The 21,419-nt window shown below is 39.9% G+C and overlaps 1 protein-coding gene across 7 annotated transcripts in view; it reads left to right on the forward strand.

Moving 5' to 3' along the window:
- DYNC1I1 (dynein cytoplasmic 1 intermediate chain 1) overlaps positions 1-21,419 on the forward strand; it is a 211,567-nt gene that overhangs the window by 126,399 nt on the left and 63,749 nt on the right. For all 7 annotated transcript variants that reach the window (XM_083878320.1, XM_083878319.1, XM_083878323.1 and 4 more), the window contains 3 exons: positions 3,772-3,934; positions 5,121-5,220; positions 10,131-10,256. In XM_083878320.1, the coding sequence (XP_083734446.1) occupies positions 3,772-3,934; positions 5,121-5,220; positions 10,131-10,256 (389 nt within the window). The remainder of the gene's footprint in view (positions 1-3,771; positions 3,935-5,120; positions 5,221-10,130; positions 10,257-21,419) is intronic.

The raw sequence follows: 21,419 nt of genomic DNA on the forward strand, positions 1-21,419 counted from the left end.
TTGTTCAAGCACAAGTATATAATATCTTTCATTACAGATACACCTCACAATTTCTTTCCCTGTGGTGTCCTCTGTGCATATATTACTCTGTACAGCAATTTAATATTAAATGTAAATTCCATTTTGTTTTGTGCAGTATTATACATTAGCATGAACAGAGGGCTTCTTTGATAGAAGTTGTTGACAATCACAGCCCCAGAGCCACTTGCAGAGCAGGCTGCTGATCAGTGTGGGGTCCCATCGATGTCTCAGTGGGTTTGTGGACAGATGGGATTCCCAGTGGTCCTGTTTAGGCAGGACTTGGTGGCTGCCCCATGCATCCTCCTGCCTGAGCTGTGCAGGGCCACAGATGGTTTCAGCTCCTTTGGGTGGGATCACAGCACAGGCACAACAGCTCATTAGGAAGCTGTGGTGTCGAAACAAGAGCAAACTGTGGAGCTTTCTTAGCAGGAGTTTTCATTGCACTCCAGGCAATAAGCACGTAACTTTTAGCAGTGGTAAGCTGCTCACTGCACTGGGCTTTGTTCAGCACAGAAGGTTAGATGTGGTTGGTTTGGGTTTTATGCCAGGGAGAGCAGATACTTGAAGACAAATGCTGTATTCTTACAGGGAATTTATGGAGATATTGTCACATCACATAGGTCTCTGTGACAAAACAAAACAAGATAACACTTTGATCAGCTACTTATATTTCTCAGTTTTCCTTGAAGAGAGCCTATGTTTCTTGAAAGCTGAGATCAAAGTCACTGTAAGCTCCTAGATCGGAAGAAAAATTGCAGAAAATTACATAGGTTCTTTTTATTTTATTTGAGGTAATGGACAGACAGGGAGAAGGAACAAGGAGAAAATGGAGATAGTTCTGAAAGATAAATGGTTAGAAAACCTCCATATTTGAAAGAACAAGCCTGTCTGTTTGGGGTTTTTTTTGCTTATACTTCACGTATTTACAGTAGTTATAGCAGTGTTTTACACTGGAAAAAGTAATGATGTTAACATTCTTGTAAGAAGAGATTGCCTCAAATAAAACTTCAGAGGCAGCCGAATGAAAGAAGAAAATAAGGCTAAAATATGAAGCTTAATATTGCCGGGGGGCATCTGGTGTGTCAGTCAGATGAATGAGGTAAGCTGATTTATGCCCTAAAAACTTTAGCCAAGGTGTTCCTGATGGTTTAATAGACTGCTGGCCTCCCACAGATCATTGCTAACTGCAAGGGAGATTTTGCTGAGGTAGAACTACAATCATGTGTGTCTCCACTGCTTGTAAGCACTCCACAGCTCCCAAGTTGTTTATTTTTTGCCTTTTCCCATTCTATTGATTTTAGCTTGTATTTTCTTTGCAGTTATAGTCAGCAAATGGCCGAGTAATAAATTTATATTTCCAAGCTGTAGAGAGGATTTGATTTAGCAAATAATTTTTACCATTTGGAGCAGTTTAAAATGAGTTTTCCAGTTGCTTTTGCAGTTATTTTCCCCCTCTTTATGCCATTTTGCTGCATTGTCATGCTTGTTGTCTTTGATTCTCGGAAAGCAATGCTTTAGTGGTGACGATGGGATATTGCCACATTACAAACTTCCTTGCCAGATGAGTTCCCTCAGTGCCAATTACTGTTCACCAGTGGATGCTGCAATAGGTCAAGCTGTACTTTTTGCTAGTCATTCTTTTTTCTTTCACATGCATTGCTTCTGTGTAAAGCACTTAGGGGCAAATTGTGCTCCTGCCTTGGTAATTGTCGCTGTGCTACTCCGGGGGACCATGGGAGGGGATGTAGGTTTTCTCTGGATATGTGGAGCTCCACAGGGACCACTAACCTGCTGGTAGGAGACATAGGGCCAAGGCCATAGGAGATCGTCAAAGGCTAAAGTTTGTAACTTCTTAGCTTCTCTGTCTCCTGAGGGTCAAATTGCTCCTCCACCTTTTGCGTTTCTCCTGCCCTCTTTGTTTAACTCAGGTATAGTCCAGAGATTTTGTCTTTCAGAGCTATCGCTTTGACCACTTGAGATAAACTTGAGGCAAAGCGTGGTGATAGCAGCCTCTCCCAACCACAGCAACTCTGAGAGCAGGTATGCTGGAAACAGGGGGCTGAGTACTGCGGGAGTGATGACCATGCCACTCCTCCTGCTGCTGTGCTCTTCTGCCATCCGTTCCTGCCCCAGGAGCTGGTAGTGGCATCGTGCCCTATCCAGCTGGGAATTGTAGTGCATGAATCCAATGTGAAGCACAGGAAAATCAGATGGAGAGCAAGGGCCACATCTGCCTGATCACTGAAAGAAGCTGTGCAGCATGGCACAGAAACTAGAAAATCGTTTTGAGCTGTAGCTTGAAGCTGTGTCACTCATTGTTTAATTAAACATTGAGATATGTATGACAGGGCTGGGAGTTAAACTTTGCTGTATGGTGGGTGTTCTCTGAACTGCTGAATTCCCTTTTTTGGCTGCTGATGTTTTAACCCAATATGGCCTACAGAGACTGCAAGGTCATTTTCACAGGTAAACACCTTAAATCTGTAGTGTAAAGACAAATGCAGGAGACTGTTGATTGCCTGTTAAACTCTTACATAGGAGTCTCTGTAGTTTTGCAGTGAATCTGTTTATTATGTGTTTTTTGTGTTCCTAATTGTAAATTTGGAACAAAATTCTCTGTCAACAGAGCTTTTTGTGCTGAGAATTTAGGCTAGTTGCAAGGCTGGTTTGGGATAGGCGTAAAGATACTAATGTCATTTCTTGAAATACAAGTAGTTCTGAAATATAACCAAAATGATGATTCAAAAGCACATGTGGGCAAATGCATAATTAATGTACAATATTGCCACAATAACAATATGATAGTGTACTTGAGAACAGAATTTTGTGCTGTAGTAACAGCAGCATCCCAACTTTTATTCCACATGCTCACATTTGAGTTATAATTTACCAACAAGTCATTAAACTGATGGAGATGTTGCGTTGGTGCATCCCTTAAAGATAGTATTTTTCAGATGAAAGGCCAAACTGGAAATATTGGAAGTAAAGGTTTAGCATCTCTGTGTACATGCAAAGAAGCAATTTCATATTGTGAGGGACATGCTATTCTTACTGCTGCCCGAGACAGCCCCTACCCCTCCCAGGGCAGCTTTGCCCACGGCTCAGTGCCATTTGTTGCACTGGGTCTCAGGATTCCTCTGCAAGGAATGAATCTGCCTTAAAGAAATTGCTGTTTGGCTGGTTCCTTTCAATTTTGCTGCCTCAGAGAATATCTTTGGTTATTCACTTCATTACTTCGCAGAAGCTCTGAAGCAAAGAGAATTTATCAGTGACACCAAGTAGAAATTGGAAGAATTGACGGGAGAGATTATGTGAGACCTTTTAATATAAAGAGCTGTAGTATAAGTTAAGAAGATTATTTTATCTTCAGCTCCTCTTGACAGGTCCTCTGTTACATAAGTGTTCTGCTTTTTCCAGTTAGGTATTGCCTAAACGTCAGTCATGGCCATTTCCTGAAATAGGAACACTGAGTTTATTTAATTTGGGGGGGGTTTAAGTATTTTCCATTTCAGAATAATAAATACATAAGATATAAGATCTTGTCTATGTAAAGGCTACATTCTGGTAATATACAGGAGTATGTTTAGACCTACTAAAAACTTCTTAGTTATGCTTTTAGGAGTAAGCTTTGATTTTTCTCCTGACATGGCTACAGTAAGCTTTCATGTCAAAAGAAAGCCACTGAAGATGTTGATTCATTGGGAAAGGAATGAAATGTCATACTCCTAACTACATTTTTCATTTTCCAAGCTCCTCCTAGAGAACTGACAGAAGAAGAAAAGCAACAAGTTCTCCATTCAGAAGAATTCCTGATATTTTTTGACCGCACAATACGTGTAATTGAGCGAGCTTTGGCTGAAGATTCTGACATCTTCTTCGACTACAGTGGCAGAGATGTAGAAGAGAAAGATGGGTCAGTTTGGGTGGTTGGTTTTTTTTGGTGGTTTTTTTTGGGGGGGTTTTTTTGGTTGTTTTTTTTTTTTTTTTTGGTTTTGTAAAAGAAGTTTTATAAAGATAATTCCAATAACAGGAAGCCTTAACTTTAAACAAAGGTTAACATTTTTGTAGTTAAGACAAGCTCATGATCTCTTCATGAAGGCCTGGGTCACTTTGTCATCTGAAATTATATTGTAAAATAGCTTTGTGCTTTACTGATCTGGATTGTGGGCTTTTTAAAAAAATTGATGTATTATTCAGCAGTTTAATTTTTGTGATGAAATATAAAATTCTGGAAAAATAACTGAAAGAGATAAATGTGTGTATACACATGTACATGTAAATGTACATTCCAGCAGTATACGTGTGTGTGTGCTTATGATATTTTCCCAAATTCAAACTAGTGTTATTTATATTTTACTACTGCCTCAGGTCTGTAGTGGATCCCACTATACTATGCATTGTGGGGATGAAAATGAGGTCCCAAAGCGTTTGCAATCTAAACAGCTAAGACAAGAAGTGACAAGTTTTGTTTTCAGCCAATTGATATGGGAGCAAAAGCAGTAAAATTTGTTAGCTGGAGAGGAAATATTTAGGTTGCAACAGCTGTGTATCTGTTGAAGCCTCATGACAAATCAGTAGCTGCATTGCATGGAAGTTACTGGAGGTTAGCCCAGAACATCATCCCTACGGACCAGCTGAGTGCATCAGTGTGGCAGAGTTGGACCAGCACTGAGCATCAGCCTGTCCTTACAGTGTGTCACAGCCTCTGCTGTCTCCATCTCTGGGAAGAGGTCCTGTACCTTGAAGATTTCAGGAGTCAAAAGTAAGAGGGTTTGGTTATGGCTTGGAGCTGGAAGTTCAGAAAAGAGCTGAGTGCTAGTCAGGTTCATCCTGAGAGACAGAGGGCAGAAATGGCCCAGGGTGACCCAGAAGAGTCAAGCAGTGAGAAATTAAAAAAATGTGGGGTTTTGAAACATCTTAAATTTATTCCTTGTTGCATCATTTTCAGCCAGACAGTTAGTGAGAGCAATTAAATCAAGGTGGCAGACTTCCCCAGGCTGAGCAGAGATCTGAGAAGTAGTCAAAAACTTTTGCACTGCTTTTCATGGCATTTGAACCCTGGTACTTGAAAATGTGTCACTTTGTTTGAATTCACACAGAGATGTTCAAGCAGGAGCCAACCTTTCCTTTAACCGGCAGTTCTATGATGAGCACTGGTCAAAGCATCGTGTCGTCACCTGCATGGATTGGTCTCTTCAGGTAAGATGTGAAGTTAGGAGGTATGTTTCCATATCACTTCCACTTCTCCCTATAAAACTTATGGGCAGCCTCGGTTTGCTCTCTGTTATACAGAGCAGGATATTATTTTTGAGGTAACAGTAGGGCCCTGTGTGAGTGGAAGCACATTTCTCTGTAAAGAATAGTAGTTGACAATAATGAAGCTATCGTTTTTTTGGATGTTACTTGGTCTTCAAAATCAGGATGTTGTGTTAAAACCCTAGGTTTACCTACCAAGGCAAAGTCTTTACTTTTCCTCTCCCTTTCACTACTTCAGCCATAAATGGAAATTTTTTTAGGACAAAAGGTTTAAAATTCAAGTAACAAAAATTAATTTACTAAATAAACATAACTATATAGAGTATATATAGACTGTATAGAGTATATAAAAATAAATAAATAATGGTGAAAAATAAAATTAACTTTTCTAATATACTAAAACTGAAAATGTGAAAGTATCTGAACAATTTGGAGAGATTGACAAGAAGTCTTTCAAAAACTCTCTTTTGGGTCCTCTCTTTAAGTGATGGAAGAGGAGGCTCCAGCTGCTCTGGGTCATGCTAAAACAGCATGCCTGGAATGTACCCAGTTTCTCTGCACTGCAAAGCATTGTCATTGGAAAATAAAACTGATGATAGACCTGCCTAAGCTCTCCAAAACCAATGCAATCACATCAGCAAAGTATAGAAACCAGTTTAATTAGTTATTCTGTTGGGGAGCTGGGATTAGCAGACATCATCACAGGTCCTGTTAAATTAATTTGGTTCTGATTTTACTCCAGCCCCCCCCTTGTCCTGTTTCATCATTGTTAGCCTGTTTCTAGGTTCTGGCCTGGAGCAAACCATCTGATTTCCCTGGGGAGAGAACCAAGGAGACTGCTCCTAAATCCACCATACAGATATAACAAAACTGCTCCAAGAGGACATTGAGTTCAAAAATGTGAGCACAAGCCAGTCTGCCTACTTGTCCCCAAACCCAGCCTCAGGCATGCCACGGGGTCTCCAGAGACCTGGTGCAGCCTGGTGTGGGTAGCAAAGGTGCTATAGATGTAGCTCAGCCCAGTATTAAGAATAAGCTTTGCCTTATCTTAGAAGGAGCAGCTCTTTCTGCACCACATTAGATATGCACATGAACAGAGCAAATGCTCAAAGTCAAGTACATAAATGGTGTGTGCAGGCTGGTGAGAGGAACTGGATAAGGAATATGGGGGCTTTCAATCCATGCTTCTCTCTTTCCTCTTGAAATGGCAACAGAGCTGCTTCCATCCCTCTGAGTGCTTCCCAGGCAAGGTGGCAGCTGACTGCCCAGAGGATGTGAAGGCAGCAGAGAGGAGAAGATTTGGGGGGGGTCCCAGTAAGCATGGCTGCTAGTCTGAGGAGGTCTGGGTGGTGCACAACAGCCAGCTGCAGAGAGGCTTCTTGTACTAGCCAGCTTGCACCCCATGTGTGAAATGAAGGATTTATACCTTTGCTTTCATACAAAATATCAGCCTAGCAACAGGTATGCACTATTGTGATGTGGGTGGCCTTTAAGCACATATGGATTTCCACAGAAATCAAATATAAGCCTGAGGAAACACTTATCTTAGGTTGTTCACTTGTTCAGGGGCTGGAAATTACATGGAATTCTTATCTGATATTTTCCTAACAGGCAGCTCTTACTGTATTCCCAGGGCAGCAAGAAAAAAAGCCGCCTCAGAAGAGCACTGCCAAATGTAATTGTTCAGCCCCTGGGGCTTGAAGGCATGTTCTGCTTCCCACCTCTTTGTTCCAGGGTGGCCCCTCCTGCCTTCCTCTTTGTTAACTCCTCATGCTCAGCTCCCTGGCACCCCAGCAGGGGCTTCTCTGTGTGGGGGGCTTCTGCACGCTCCCCTACAGTAGCTTAGGAGTATGGAGTTGCCTCCTCCCCTTCCTGCTTTGAGTTGCATCCATGGGACAGGAGCTGGAGGCAGACAGAGGTATTTATTTCACCTAACCACTAGCTCTGCTGCTCACACATGCACCAGGACATGATAGTGTCCATTGTGCCAAAGAATAACTTGAATAATTATGGGAACTGCAGAACACATTGCTCAATTTTCTCTGATAAAACTGCTGCTGCAAAACAGCCTGGAGGAAAATAGAAGCCTAATCAAACAAAGGACATTGATGCATTGATTAAACAAATTATTCTGTTCCCAGTCACACATAGACTATGGTCTTAAACATGTGGGATCATTCATACCATTCAAGTTAACCCTCTAGCCCCCTGATTCTTTCACAGAGAACAGGAAAATGGCTTAGAGGCTTAAGGATCTTAGGGAAAGGCTCAACAGACTAAGAGTAAATGCAAAGAATGATAGCACCTTACTCTGTCCATGGGAGCTAACTTAGATTGCCTGAAGCCAAGAAAAACATGGTCTTGGGGATAGGGATATGTCTTTCTCGACTGTCAGGCAGCAGCCTTGAGTGAGGTTTTGCACAACACCATTTCCATGCTGTTTTCTGTTGCAGTAAGGACATCTGGGCAACTGCTGAGGACTGAAACTGTGTGAATGGAAGTAGATTGAGTGGAGTATTGGAGTGTGCAGTGCCAGAGAAGATTTAGGGTGCTGCACTTAGTTGCTTTTTTAAGAGTCAAAAAGCCTCATAATGGTTTTACTCAGCTAGGTGTAAACTTTAAACTGTGTTTCCAGTCAAATACATAAACTGATTGCAAAACCTACCAATAGACCAGCAAGATCTGAGTCAGTGTTTGTTTGTGGCCAGACACACTGCTAACCATGCTCACTGAACTTCACAGGAGCATGAACCAGCCCCAAAGTGCTTCAAAACTGGTACTTTGGACCTGGTCACATCCCCTAGCTGGTTGCAGTCACTCTGGCAGGAGGGCTTTTTGCTTCTGCCTGCCCACATATCTGCCCCTTCATGACTGCAGGCTCAGCCACTTGCATGAATGGCCCCCAGCCTGCTCAGCCAAAACGTGATGCCCTGTCAAGAGCCTGCTGCACACTCTGTTTACTTGGACATGGGCCAGCGTGAGATCAAAAGGTTCAAAGGAGAAGCAGAGCTTGCTGTTCAGAAGTGGCTGTAAACTCTGCTGCAGGAGTGAGAGAGGAGAGGGGTGAGATGGACGAGAGCAGTTGAGGGCAGGGCTGGCACAACTGTATCCAGACAGGTGGTGTCTCAGGTGTGGGATTAATTCACCCTCAGGTGTCCCTCAAGTCTTGATGAGGGAAAAGACATTGTTGGTCTACTACTGCATCCTCTAAATTCCATGCAGGTGAATTGGGTGCTAAATCATTCTTACAAGCTATACCAGCAGCCGGGGTCTGGAGGGATGTAGGTACAATCTAGTCAGAGTTTCCTTAAAATGGGAAAGGGGTAGGCTCTGGTGTCCATGTGTCACTGCTGATTCTTCCATACATGGGTCCAAGCTCATTTGGAGTGATGAGCTTGAATAGAAAAATCATCAGCTCTGTGATACATTAGCCATGGAAGTGTGCAGAATGTGGGAAGCAACAGCTGCTGGTGGCAGAAGTTACAGATGGGTGCATTATTTCTTCCAAATGGATTTTGAGAGCAGAGAGGTTCAGACCCCAATAATAACGATAGCAAGGGTGGTGGGTTTTTTTAATTAAGTGCCTTTGGATCAAATTCACAGCTCCCAAATGAGAGTTTCTTTGTCCTGCTTCCTTTGAATCTACCAGCTGCACTGTTCTCCTGTAAAGTGCTGAATGGTTTGGCAGGAACTTACCTGGGAAAGACAAAAAGTGACAATAATTTGCAGAAACTGAGAAATTTTGAGGGAAAGCATTTCTAATTTACAAGAGGAGACTGTAGGTCTTACAGAACTTGAGCTGCTGACTCATTGGTCTCCAGAAGCCACATGCTTTTCTCTGGATATGCCATAATCTCCACTGCCTCATCCCTCTAAATTGGCAAATATTTAGAGGGAAGGATAGAGGTTACCAGAGATGCTAGTGTCAAGCCTGTGAGAGTGGACAACTGGGAGTTATTATGTAGACAGAAAACAATTGATGGTTTGTGGATAAATTGTTACTTCTTATGGTGTTTTAAAATGATGCAAGGTCATCAAGACACTGTGAAATTCTGATTTTTATAAATGGTATTATGTACATAGACATATGTATATATAAACAAAGCAAATAAATTTGGGTGCTGCATATCTACTTCTATGCAACAGTAGATAATAGGTATACAAAAAAGTGTGGCTTTGATTTTAGAGTGCTCATTACATCAATCTTACTGAGTCTGTGGAATTCGAGGTCACCCTGTGCTTTACAAGATGACCTCAGCATCTTGCAAAATTGAGCTTCCATGAAAAAAATGTTTTGTTTGCCATTTGAATCATCAAGAAGAGCTTCCAAGTTGATTCTGTGCGTAAGTGAATAAGAGTGCATAATGAAATAAGAAAGAATAATTTTCAGGAATGCTGGAAAAAAAGTGAATTTCAGAATAAAAGCAAGTCAACCCTATGGTCATAGTGTTTTGTTATCAAAATCAATTAAGACAGCAGTTTGTCCCTGAAGAGATGTTTAAGCAAATACATTAAAATTATTCAAGCTTTCAAATTTTTCCTCATCCTTTCTTTTCATTCCCTTTATAAATATTTTGCTAGTTGTCTTTTCTTAAAAAATACCTGCAGAAAATAGCATTGCCTTTGTGATATTTGAGAATAACTGATAGAGAGCAAGTATCAGGGGCTTTAAGGATGTTAGGGATGAGTAAAATGTAAAACCAAAATGAAGCGGAATAATACGATTGAACTAGCATGTATTTTAATTAAAACCAGATATTGCACATTTAGTGTAGATTATTTCTGTCTGATATGATTTTGTTGGGTTTTTCATCATCCACGTTGTTTCATTTGCCTTTTCTTTTCCTTTCTAGTACCCTGAATTGATGGTTGCATCTTATAACAATAATGAAGATGCTCCACATGAGCCTGATGGGGTAGCCTTGGTGTGGAACATGAAGTTCAAGAAAACCACACCAGAATATGTGTTCCATTGTCAGGTAAGGCTAAGGAAGCCATTGATTTTATGCTAGACAAAATAATTTATTACATGGTGTACCTCCCCACTGTTTATGGGAAAAGGTTAGGGTTAAAAATAGGCATTTGTAGTAAAAGTACAAATGACAGTCCAGTGTTTTTAGAAGGCAAGCAGCCTTCTCAAACAAAAGCCTGTCAGGGCTGCTTGTCATTCTTTGTCTATTTAAAACAGTCCCTAGGAGATTTAGTTCATAAATCCCTCGCACTTATGAAGTAACTGTGGTGTACCACTTCCTCATCCAGGCAGTAACACATGCTTTCCCACCCACGTTAACTTCCTCGCATCCTCTGCACTCAAGCTGCCTACCCTTGCCTTGCTTCTGCTCAATATCATGTTTTGTCCTTAAAATTGGGTAGTAAACCTTGCATTTTTGGACATATGTCTGACTTCCAGCTTGATCAAAATGGTCTCAATTTCAAGAACTACTCCACCAGTTCCTTTAGGTCAGTCAGTTTGACTGTCCTTTAGGTCAGCAAAGGTCAGTGGTCACTTTAGGTCACTTCACTCAGTGCTACTTTACAATTATGCTGGCTTAGAAGTTTATGGACAATTCAAAAATAGTTGAATGTTTTATTTCTGTATGTCTGTTTACTCCTCTTTTGCCACTGCTTTTGTGTGTGAAATGGCACAGCCTCATATTGACAGAAGTGTTCAGCTCACTGGCTCTATCTCCATCAAACTGTCCAAACTGGAACAGGGCTTGGGCCAAATTTCAAACCACTTCATTAATATCCCTCTGTGGTAATTAAATACAGGACAGTGGTATTCAAAAAACCATATGGAAAAGTTTCAGCAAGTAAAACTTAAAAATCAGAGATTAGTAAAACACAGATAATTCTGTGGTAAAAATTGCTTCTCTTGGAAGGATATGTATTACCTGGCTAATTGTGTAAGCTAAGTGTCATTTTACATTTGAGGACCAAACGTCTTTTTGAACTAAGTTTATGTTTGGACTTGGGTACATTATCAGATGTAACATAGTGGGAGGGAGTTGCCGGAATTGAAGTTGCTGCTTCAACCTGATTAAGTAACCTTTAATTCTGGGCATATTTTTCTAATTTGCTATACTGGAAAACAACTTCACAAGGAATTTAGGACTGCAAATATGCCATCAGATTTATGTACATATACATATGTGTGTGTGTGTATTACCTTTGAAATGAGGACTTGTATTTTCCTGGATATCATATTCAGTAGCCAGTGTCTTGTTTCAGATTACTTAAGGTCTTAGCTCAGATCCCATGTTCAGATTCTTCTATGATGTACATGCAGCTTAATGTTTTGAACAAAATTTCCAAGAGAAGAGATGGCATTTCTAGGAAGGATAATCCTTAAACTCCATTGATTTTGCAAGATAATGACCAGACTCAGGGTAGCCCTCCTGCGTACACAGAGGAAGAGTGACTAAAGACCTAACAATTTGTTCTAATAAAGTTCTATCTAGATAAGCAGGAGAGGTACGACTTACTGCATTGAAAACAATGAGACAGGCTACACTCTCCATTAGAAAAACACACATAGGACAAAGTGGTGGCCAGGGATTTGGCATGGCTGAGCTTCTGTCTAATCCTTACATTGTTGGATGTGCTCCCTTTTAGAGCTGGAACCTTAAAACCTGTGAACTGAGAAATATATAGGACACTGTGCTTGTGTGGATTCACTCTCTTTCAGCTAAAGAACATTGGTTCTGCCCATGGGAAATACTTACTTTCTTTTCAAACTGACCATAGATAATTTGCATTATAAGTCCATTATGAGTTGGATCTGTATTTCAACCACCATTATAGGACTTTTTATGTGGAGTATTTTCTGCATATCTTCAGATCAAATGGGGATACCCACATGTGATTAAATGGAGAAGCAAAAAGTATGCAACTTGGTCTCTTGAACACAGGTTTTGTTGTAACTGACTCAGATGGAAAAAAGAAGAGAGTAGTATCTTAGCTCATAGTCTGGATTTCAGTTCTATAGATCATCATGTTATTCTGTTAGTGGAAACTAACTATATAATTTGTCAGCCCCATATCATTTATATACCATTGCTAGATAAACATTCCCTTATTCAGTCCTTATTCATTATTTCTCTGGGCCTTCTGAGAAAGGCCCAATTTTGTTTCACCAAATACATGACCTTACAACAGTCCAGCCCCAACAGCTACAGACAAACACACATCTTACTGTTACCCAGATATGACAAACCCCAATAGGGTTCTATTTTCCTTCCCAAAGACTTTCTATAAAAAGTGGTCTCAATAAATCTTACAAGATGCTTACTAATATACCTTTTGCCTTTCAATTTTTGGGATTCAGAGAGCTAGACTTCTACAAGGAAGTAGAAATTCATTTTGGGTGTGACTGTCAATGAGCTTTTGCAAGCCACTTCTGAGAAGTCAAATCAATAAATAGATTTATGAAGGCATTTCTCAGAAACTTGTAAGAAATTTCACCTCAGGAGTTCTGCTAACATTAATAAAGATAGATCTGTGAAACATCTCTGGACATCTGAAGAGCTGGCTGGAGTGGAACAGGGAGAACTTCAGATACCACTTGTGCACATTTGGTAAATTCTTGAAGCTAGAACCCTTAATGTTTTCCTGTCTTTCCTGATGTATTATCCAGATGTACCATGGAATTTCTTAATTTTCTTTACCTCTTTCTGAGGCTGTTTTTAATCTTACATAGGAAAATGTGAAATGCTGAAAGTTGCCAGAACCAAGTTGTCTACCAGCCATGACAGACAGTGATGTACAAATCTACTGGCAAGGATGATTTTGCCTAACTCTTGTCAGAAAAACATTTGATTTCAGTCCTCAAATCTGAGGGGTGGTGTATTCTGTAAATATGAAATTCTTACCCAATTTAAAGTGATATTAAGTTGTTGTCTCAGTACTACAATTTAAGTAGTAGTAAATTTCATAGCTCTACAATGTGTTGTGCTACAAATACTGGGTTTAATTTTAGTTAATATTCATTAAAGGAAAAATGACAGCCAAGTGGACATGCTTACTGATTAATTCATGTGTACTGCCATGTGCTCCATTAGATGCTTTCTAAAATAGTCCTGATGGCTTCTACTCTAACCTCTTATGGAATATTTTTTTTTCTTCTATGTGTTTTATTTTTGCCCTTCTTTGGGTTTTTATATTTCTGCTTTATGTGCTGACAGTATTTTAGCTGTGACTCCCAGATTTTTTCCTCTGTAGCTCATCATACATCTCTTTACCACAAGGTTAGAAATAGGAAAATAGGGAAGAATGAGGGATTGAGCAATTTATTCATTTGTTTTCCTATGCAAGCAAAAATTGTTGTCTCAGAAGCAAAACTGAAATGGGAGGGTGATATCATTTGCCAAAGGAATGAATGCTCAATGCTTTCCTTAGGTAGTGAGAAATAAATTGAACATGCAGTTAATACTGCAGAGTGCAGACTGGGAATATCTTGTAGGAAAGAGTCAGGGATGTCCTCTACCCCCATGCTGGAGCATCACATACTCTTGGTGTAATCCAGAGCATTCCAAAGGCAAGATACATGCCTTTTAGAAGTACTTTATGAAACCATGCAGATGAGTCATCCCTAGTTGGGTTGGTTTGGCAGTATCCAGAGATGGAATGAATTCCAGCAACAACATGGAAATCACATTGACTCTCCATTGGTTTAGTTGGGAGAATTTTAAGCAGTGGTTCACACTGCTTCTCTCAGCTATTGCTGGTTTGTGTTTAGGTGGGGGTGACAAAAACCAAAATAATTTCTCACAGTTATTGATGATCTGACTCAACATGTGCTCAATCCTTTATTGATTTCTGCAATGCACGGGGCTGGCCTTGAATGTGTACATTCCCATACCATTGATTGATAGAGTAGCAGCAACCATATTTCTCAATATTTCTGTTTTTTTCAGAAAGTACTTTTATGTTCTTAATGTATTTTTCCCTGAACATACATTACCCATTCATTATGAAGATTATTTGTACTACTCATCATCTCTGCCCCTGATGTTTTTTCTGTTTCATGGTGGTTGTGTCTAAGCTTTTTAAGCCAGAGTGACCTGAAGAAATACCTGAAACTTTGCAGCAACATATCTGGTCAAGTGAGAACTCAGAGTTTGCAGTAGATGGGCTACTAGATAGCAGTCTGAGCTTCATGCCCCTTCTTTCAGCAGGGCCTGTTAGCATGTGTACAGCATTGCTCTTCTATCAGATCCATAGCTTTTGGGTTAGAGCTGATCTGCAGAGACAGAAGGCACAAGGAAAAGAAGTAATCACTATATCTAAGGGACTTGAGGGTATTACAAACCATTTCCTTTCTTCTGGAACTGAAGAGGGTTATTAAAGTTGGTTGAGGTATCTGGATCTCAGCCTCAAACATCCATCATTTCAGGAGAGGATTGATGGAGGAGGAAGACAGCTAAAGATATTAGTTTCATGCAAATAAACCAAATTTGTTATTACTTTCTGATTTGGAGGACTCTGTATTGTTACTGGAAAGTAAAGATTCTGCTTTACTACACCCAATCTAATGATAACAGAAACAAAAAAATTACAGCACTGACTGTCTCTTGATTTATTATGGATTATTTCCTGATCTACTAATTTCCTCTTTGCCAGCTATGTCTTCCAAAGGTCTCAAAAGGGCAGTGGGAAGTACAGATCTGACACTTAGAAGCAACTACATTCAGTGTATTTTTAAAGGAGAGCACATATGAAGTAGCTTTTATTTAAGGTAGCAGTAACCATTTAAGAGTTCTTTCAAGGAGTCAGATCGACTTTTAGCATAATCACAAAAATATTTCGGCAGTATATCACTTTCAATAGCTGCAGCTATTTCTGTCCTTTTCCTAAAATGCCATGCAGTCAGATTTACTTGGTTAGTTCCATCTTTTTACTAAACTGTCAGTTTTTTTGTGGGAAAGGGGATTTGTGTTTTCTATTTTAATTTCAAGAAAAGCTGTCCATGCTTGGAAAATATTGGTGGATTGGGTACAGAAATCAGCTACTCAGCTGCACCACAAAATGTTTCATTCTCCCCTAGATTTTTTGTAGTGGCTTCCATACACTGCCATTAAGTTATGTGTTTGACCACTCTTCATTGCTTATCCTGGTGTGGTCTTTCCCTTTTCAACTAAATGGATGGAGTCATAAATGCATATCTTAGAATTAGATGCATTGAGGTAAGTGAAAGGCTATATTTAGTGGCTGATACTGGCCAGAGTTGCTTTATTTTTTTCTTGATTTGGTTCCTTTGTTGTTGTCTGCTCTTTCAAAATCAACATAAATTCCTTCAGATGTGCCTTTTGCTCCAGCAGTCTGCCTTATAAAGGTGCTGAGCACCCAAATCCACAAGACTTGTGTGTGGAACCGGCTGAGGTAAAAGCCTGAATGACTAATATCCTCCTTTTCCTCTTGTCCTTGAATTTCCTTCTCTGTGGAAGCCAGACTAGAGCTCAGTCCCTCCAGAGCTTCTAAAGAAAAGCAATACTTCAAGAAGTTTAGGAAGTTCAGAAAGTATGGTTGGAATACGTAAAAAATGAAGAAAATTTTCTCTTTAGTTATAATGGTACTTTTCCATGAAAACTTCCTCACCTTGTTAGCACTAAGTTTCAAGCAAAGATTCAGTTCTTCAGGGACATAAAAGAAATTAAAGACCCTGAGCTCTTTCTAAGCTTCACAAACTTTCCTAAGTAAAATAAATCCAGTAATGCAGCAGGTCCAATTCCAGAGTTGACTTATCTCATTCCTCAGTTTCTAGTGAGAGAGGGTACCTGTGATCAGTCTTTAATGGGCTGTAAATGTCAGAGAAGATGTGGTTCTGAGCTGACTGCAAATTTTCCAAAAAAACCACATATCCCTTCTTTGGAAGAGAATTTTTTTTCCAGCCCGAGTTTCCCCGTGACCTTATGATCCTAAACATGAATCAGATTCTGCCTTTTTTCATGGTACTTCACTGGTAAATGGGCCTCTGAATGCCTGCCTGTGGACATACTGAGACAGCTGTCACAGTGGGAATACCTCAGCACCCAGGGTCCCAAATTTGTTGCCAACTTTTGTGACACATACCAAAATGTTGTCAATCATACCAAGGAGGGCTTCTTCAGAGATAAAGGGGCTGTTTTCATTTCAATTTTGTTTTCTGCTGTGCATCATTGGTAGGATGATCTTTGTGGAGCTGGGTAAAGTTCTGCCACACTTTTTCCCTGGGACACTCTTTTGCTTTTACATTTGTGCCTCTGGTTATCTGCACACTGTAATAATGCAGATGCATAGTTGTGCCATTTTGAATTACAGTTTGGGGGAAGTTCTGATTCTAACTGTATCACTAGGGGAGAAGAAGAATTTCAGCTACATCTTGTGATAGAAGGACATACTTATTCTGTTCCTATTTCAAAATTTTTGTCTTCTGCCATGTTTCTGTTTGCAATGTGGAAATACAGAGCACAGCTTGTGCTATGAAGATCTCAGTAAGCAAGAGACCATGTCTTGTCTCTTAGGCTTTTGTTTTAGATTCTTCCCTCTGTTCTCTGCTGATACCAGTTGTAGTTTTTTGCTCCTCCTGTTGGAGGCTACATCACTTCTAGCCTTCACTGATTAAAAATAACTATCACTTGGCCTAAGATTCATGCCCCAGTACTTGTGGAGAGATGGTGTGTGAGTCAGTAGAAGTTACACATTTGAAGCCTAAGTGTAGTACCTGGAAAATGATTTTTGGTGACTTAGGTGAGAGGACAGACCTTCATGTTGCAGATTTGTAGAGGGGGTACAAAGAGGACCACATGTACAAGCAACGGAGTCTCCTGTCTTCTGTCAAAGACATTGGTGGGGGAAGACAGAAAAGGCACTGAAAATGTGAAAATGTATATTCTGGCTCAAGTGCCACAATGTCTTAGCCAGGCCTGAAATACCAGTCTTGCTTTACCGCTGAAATGCCACAGCTGTTAGTTTGTAGTCTTCCAGCATCTGCAGTTCAAAATAAAGTGTGTCATGTTTTCCACATAGCCCTTCACCTTTCAGTCCTAAAATCTCTTAAACCTGACTTATTTCCACAAAACTCAAATCATTATATTTTTCATAACAAGAGTGGGAAAAGGAAACCTTTTTCCAGGCAAGGTCAGAGGGCAAATAAGCATCATGATTTAGACTAAAGGGATGTCACAAAGTTGTATACTTTCCCTGGGGTTTTAACTGTACCATTGCAAACCCTTAGCAAAGCTGATTTTTCCATGATGACTTGGCTCTCTTGCTGTCTTGTACAGAACCCTGAAGAGCGACACACCCATCAAAGCCAATTTGTATAATAAAATAATTGTGTGCCATGTCAGTCTGTGAAATGACTGCTGATACAAAGGTGGGTGTACTTCCCATATTAGTAATTAACATTCTAAATTATTTGAGGACTGTGTTTATACATACAAAGTCTCCTAGCAAGCAAAATGCTCCTTTGCTTAGAGCAAGGCTTAACACAGATCATCTTCTTAATTTGAAACTGAGATTTCAATTACGAATCAAATGATTAGGAAGTGACAACTTTGCTTGTCTTGGATAAAAAATTTCAGGCAGTTCTCACATCTAAGCCTTTTTTGGAGGGGTAGATGTCATACACTTAAATGATACACTGTAACTACTAGTAACAGCATTGTGCTTTTTGCATGTGTGAAAATCGAGATTTGTAATGAACCTGTACTTAAAGATGTTATATCTCTTCCTAAAGTTTTGTAGTCTTCCTTTCAGATGAAATATAAAGAGCATTCAATTTTTTTTTTAAGTTTCTTTATTTCACTGATAACTTGCATTATACCTTTCTGAATTAGTGGCATCTAATATGCAGTTTTGAGAAAGCCTAACTTTTGAATTTGCCGAGTTAGACATGCAATATTTTTAAATTTTAGCTAGCTAAGGGGAAAAAAAAAAATCTCAGTCAAAAACTATATTTCATGAGAGAAAATTATAGTGATATTGATGGTTTGCCAAAACCTCAAGCAGTGACAGAATCCACAGTGTCCTGAAAGAGATGCCTTTGCAAAACCATTCCTTTCCAGATGGCTTAGATTATTGATACGTACAAACATATGACATTATTCGCTTGACCCAGAATTTTGAAAATCTCTTTTGGTAAAAAAAATGCAGATTTGTCACACTATCCCAAAATTGCAGAGAAAAAAAAAAATCACCAAATCCTGCAATTGTTCCTGGGGTTGTTTTATCATGTAGAAGTTGTTGATTCAATTACATTTCAACATACCCTAGTGTAAAAAGGAAGGAAGGGAAAAAAGAACCCAATTTTCCTTTGTTGATATGAACATTACATTTTATGTATTTTTTGTATATTTGAAACTCACAGTGCTAAAAGGGTTTTAGGTGAACAAGAATTGCAGGATCAGATGTGAAATCAATAAGTAACTGAGATCCTTCTACCAAATTTTTTTCCATAAAGGATGTAAAATACCATGCAATTCCCTAGCTGCACTGCAAATGATGGATAAAAAGCCATAGGCATGACTTTTCTGTTTGGGTTATGTAACAGTTCTCAGTGTAAACTACTTGTAATGAAGAGTACATTTGGTCCAAATTCAAAAAAATTATTTCACCTCATGATTTTTGTCTCCGTGGGAGCTCCATGTGAGGAGTGAAGCCTCTTTTTGTGTTACCTGGCACAAAATATAAAACAGTTACTGTTCTAAATTGCTGTGAAAGACCCCAGAAGCCAAGGAATCCATCATTACAGCCCAGGATACAACTGTCCACTGCCTTAAGTCTAAAATCAACAGTTTTCTGCCCTCTGCCCCATGGCTGGATGACTGACAAGCACCTCCTTAAAAAGAACTTTTGTATATGGACAACATTGATTTAATGATGATTAACACTCCTGGCTTCCCACAAAGGGAAAGCAGAAGCACGTGTCATGCAGCTGAGATCCTGATATTATCCTTGGAAGATGTTTCCCATGAGGCAAAGAGAAAGAAAAGTTAAAGTACATTTATTTTAGCATAAAATGACAAGCAAATGTCCTACATACAAGAAGCAATATGCTTTTAACAATTTGTCATATTGGAGAGATCAGAGTGTTTTCATTATCTCTACAACAAAATGTGCCAGAGTGCATTAGCACCTGTGATTAATTCATTTGATTGCTCTTATAACATCGTTTAGTATTTTTGTAGCTAAGAAAAATATCAATGCCACTTCAGTTCCATATTGTTCATGAACATATACTAAATCACCAGTCATTTCATGGAGAGAAAAACATGCTTAACATTTGCTATCTCATGTTTACATCTGTAAATAAATAGACTAAGCCAAATCTGGACTGGAGTTGTGCAGAACTACTGACATGTGTTTTCTGGGATAAATCCATTCTTCCTGGCAGGATAAAGATGCATTATGAAATGTTCCATCACTGGTGTGAGTGAATGGCCCAGAGATGCTGGTTTTTGAGCAAGAGGTGGTCCTCTGATACTCCAGGAGTCAGCAACTGTGAGATGGCATAACTATGCTGATTTAGTGTTACTAAGGCTTTCACCCTGAGACTGGAAAACACTTATATCAATCCTTCCTCCTCTACAAGACTACTTATGGAAAAAATTGTAGAAACCAAGCAGCATAGCCTTGCAGGTGATGAAAACAGGACATGAAATTTCAGAATACTAAAGTTTGTTTGGAGAAAGGGGAATTAAAAATTGTCTATAATGGGTTTCATTTATTCCTCTGTGATCTTAGCTGCTTCCTAATGCTCTATGGGTGCAAAGTCAGGCTACTGAAACTAGAATCCTTACAGTAATTTACTGTAGGAGACATGAATAGTGTGAAAGCAACTTATGTTTCCACCCTGATTCTTAAATACAGACTTGCCTATGGTATCTTCTGTGTTTCCACTAGATGGCTGCTTATTTTTGCCTCTCAGTCTCCCAATCTTCACATCTATGTGCAATGTTAAATTAATTTTCAGTTATTTCCAATTACATAGTGACACTGCTTATAAAAGTTACATCACTGAAAGTGATGGATTTGGGCAGATATAGAATCCTATTTGTCTTTATATCACTGACATCATCTACCTGGACTCGTGCAGAGCCTTTCACATTGTCCTGCACAACATCCTTGTCTCTGAACTGGAGAGATATGGATTTGATGGGTGGAACACTCAGTGAATAAGGAATTGTCTGGATAGTTGCACTCAAAGAGTTGTGGTCAATGGCTCAATGGCCAAAGGGTGACCAGTGACAAATGGTGTCCCCAGATGTCAGGCTTGGGACCAGGACTGTTTAACATCTTTGTCAGCAACATGGGCAGTGGGACTGAGAGCACCCTCAGCGTGTTCACTGACCACACCAGCTGTGTGGTTTGGCTGACACACTGGAGGGAAGGGATGCTGTTGCTATTCACGACACACAAAGGACGAAGTAGGCAGCAGCAGATCAAGCAAGGAAAGACTCTGACTTTATTTTCTGACTCCATCTTTTATACATTTTGGTCAGGGGGCAAGAGATTGGCTATACAGGTTTCCACCCCTCTAACCTCACTGGTGAATATCACCATCAATCGTATTTCTACTCCCAGAGAAGAAATACGTAAACAGAAGTAGATAAATTCTAAAAATATACATTGTTTTCATGAAGCTGTGTGAGAACTTTACTGCAAAGATTCAAAGACTTAAAAGCAAGAAAATTCAGGGTGACAGGATGCCATCCAGAGAGACCTTCATGGGCTTGAGAGGTGGGTCATGTGAGTCTCCTGGCGTTCAGCAAGGCCAAGTGCAAGGTCCTGCACCTGGGGAGAGGCAATGCCAAGCACAAATACAGGCTGGACTGAGAAGAGATTGAGGGCAGCCCTAAGGGGAAGAACTTGGGGATGTTGGTTGATGAGAAATTGAGCCTGAGCTGGTGATGGGGTCTCCAACCATGGAGACAGTCAAAACGCAGCTACACACAGTCATCAACAATCTGCTGCAGCTGATCCTGCTCTGACCAAGGGCTTGGACTGGACAATCTCTACATGTGCCTCCCAACATCGGCAATTCAGTGAATCTGTCTCTGACACTTCACACTCATTTTCCTTTCCCTGTCTCTGATATTGATGTGGAAATTGCTGGGTTGAGACTGTCTCTAAGTCTACAGAGCCTTCCCAGGACCATCTGA

Source organism: Zosterops lateralis (assembly GCF_965231275.1).
Source record: "Zosterops lateralis genome assembly, chromosome: 1".
Classification (NCBI taxonomy): Eukaryota; Metazoa; Chordata; class Aves; order Passeriformes; family Zosteropidae; genus Zosterops; species Zosterops lateralis.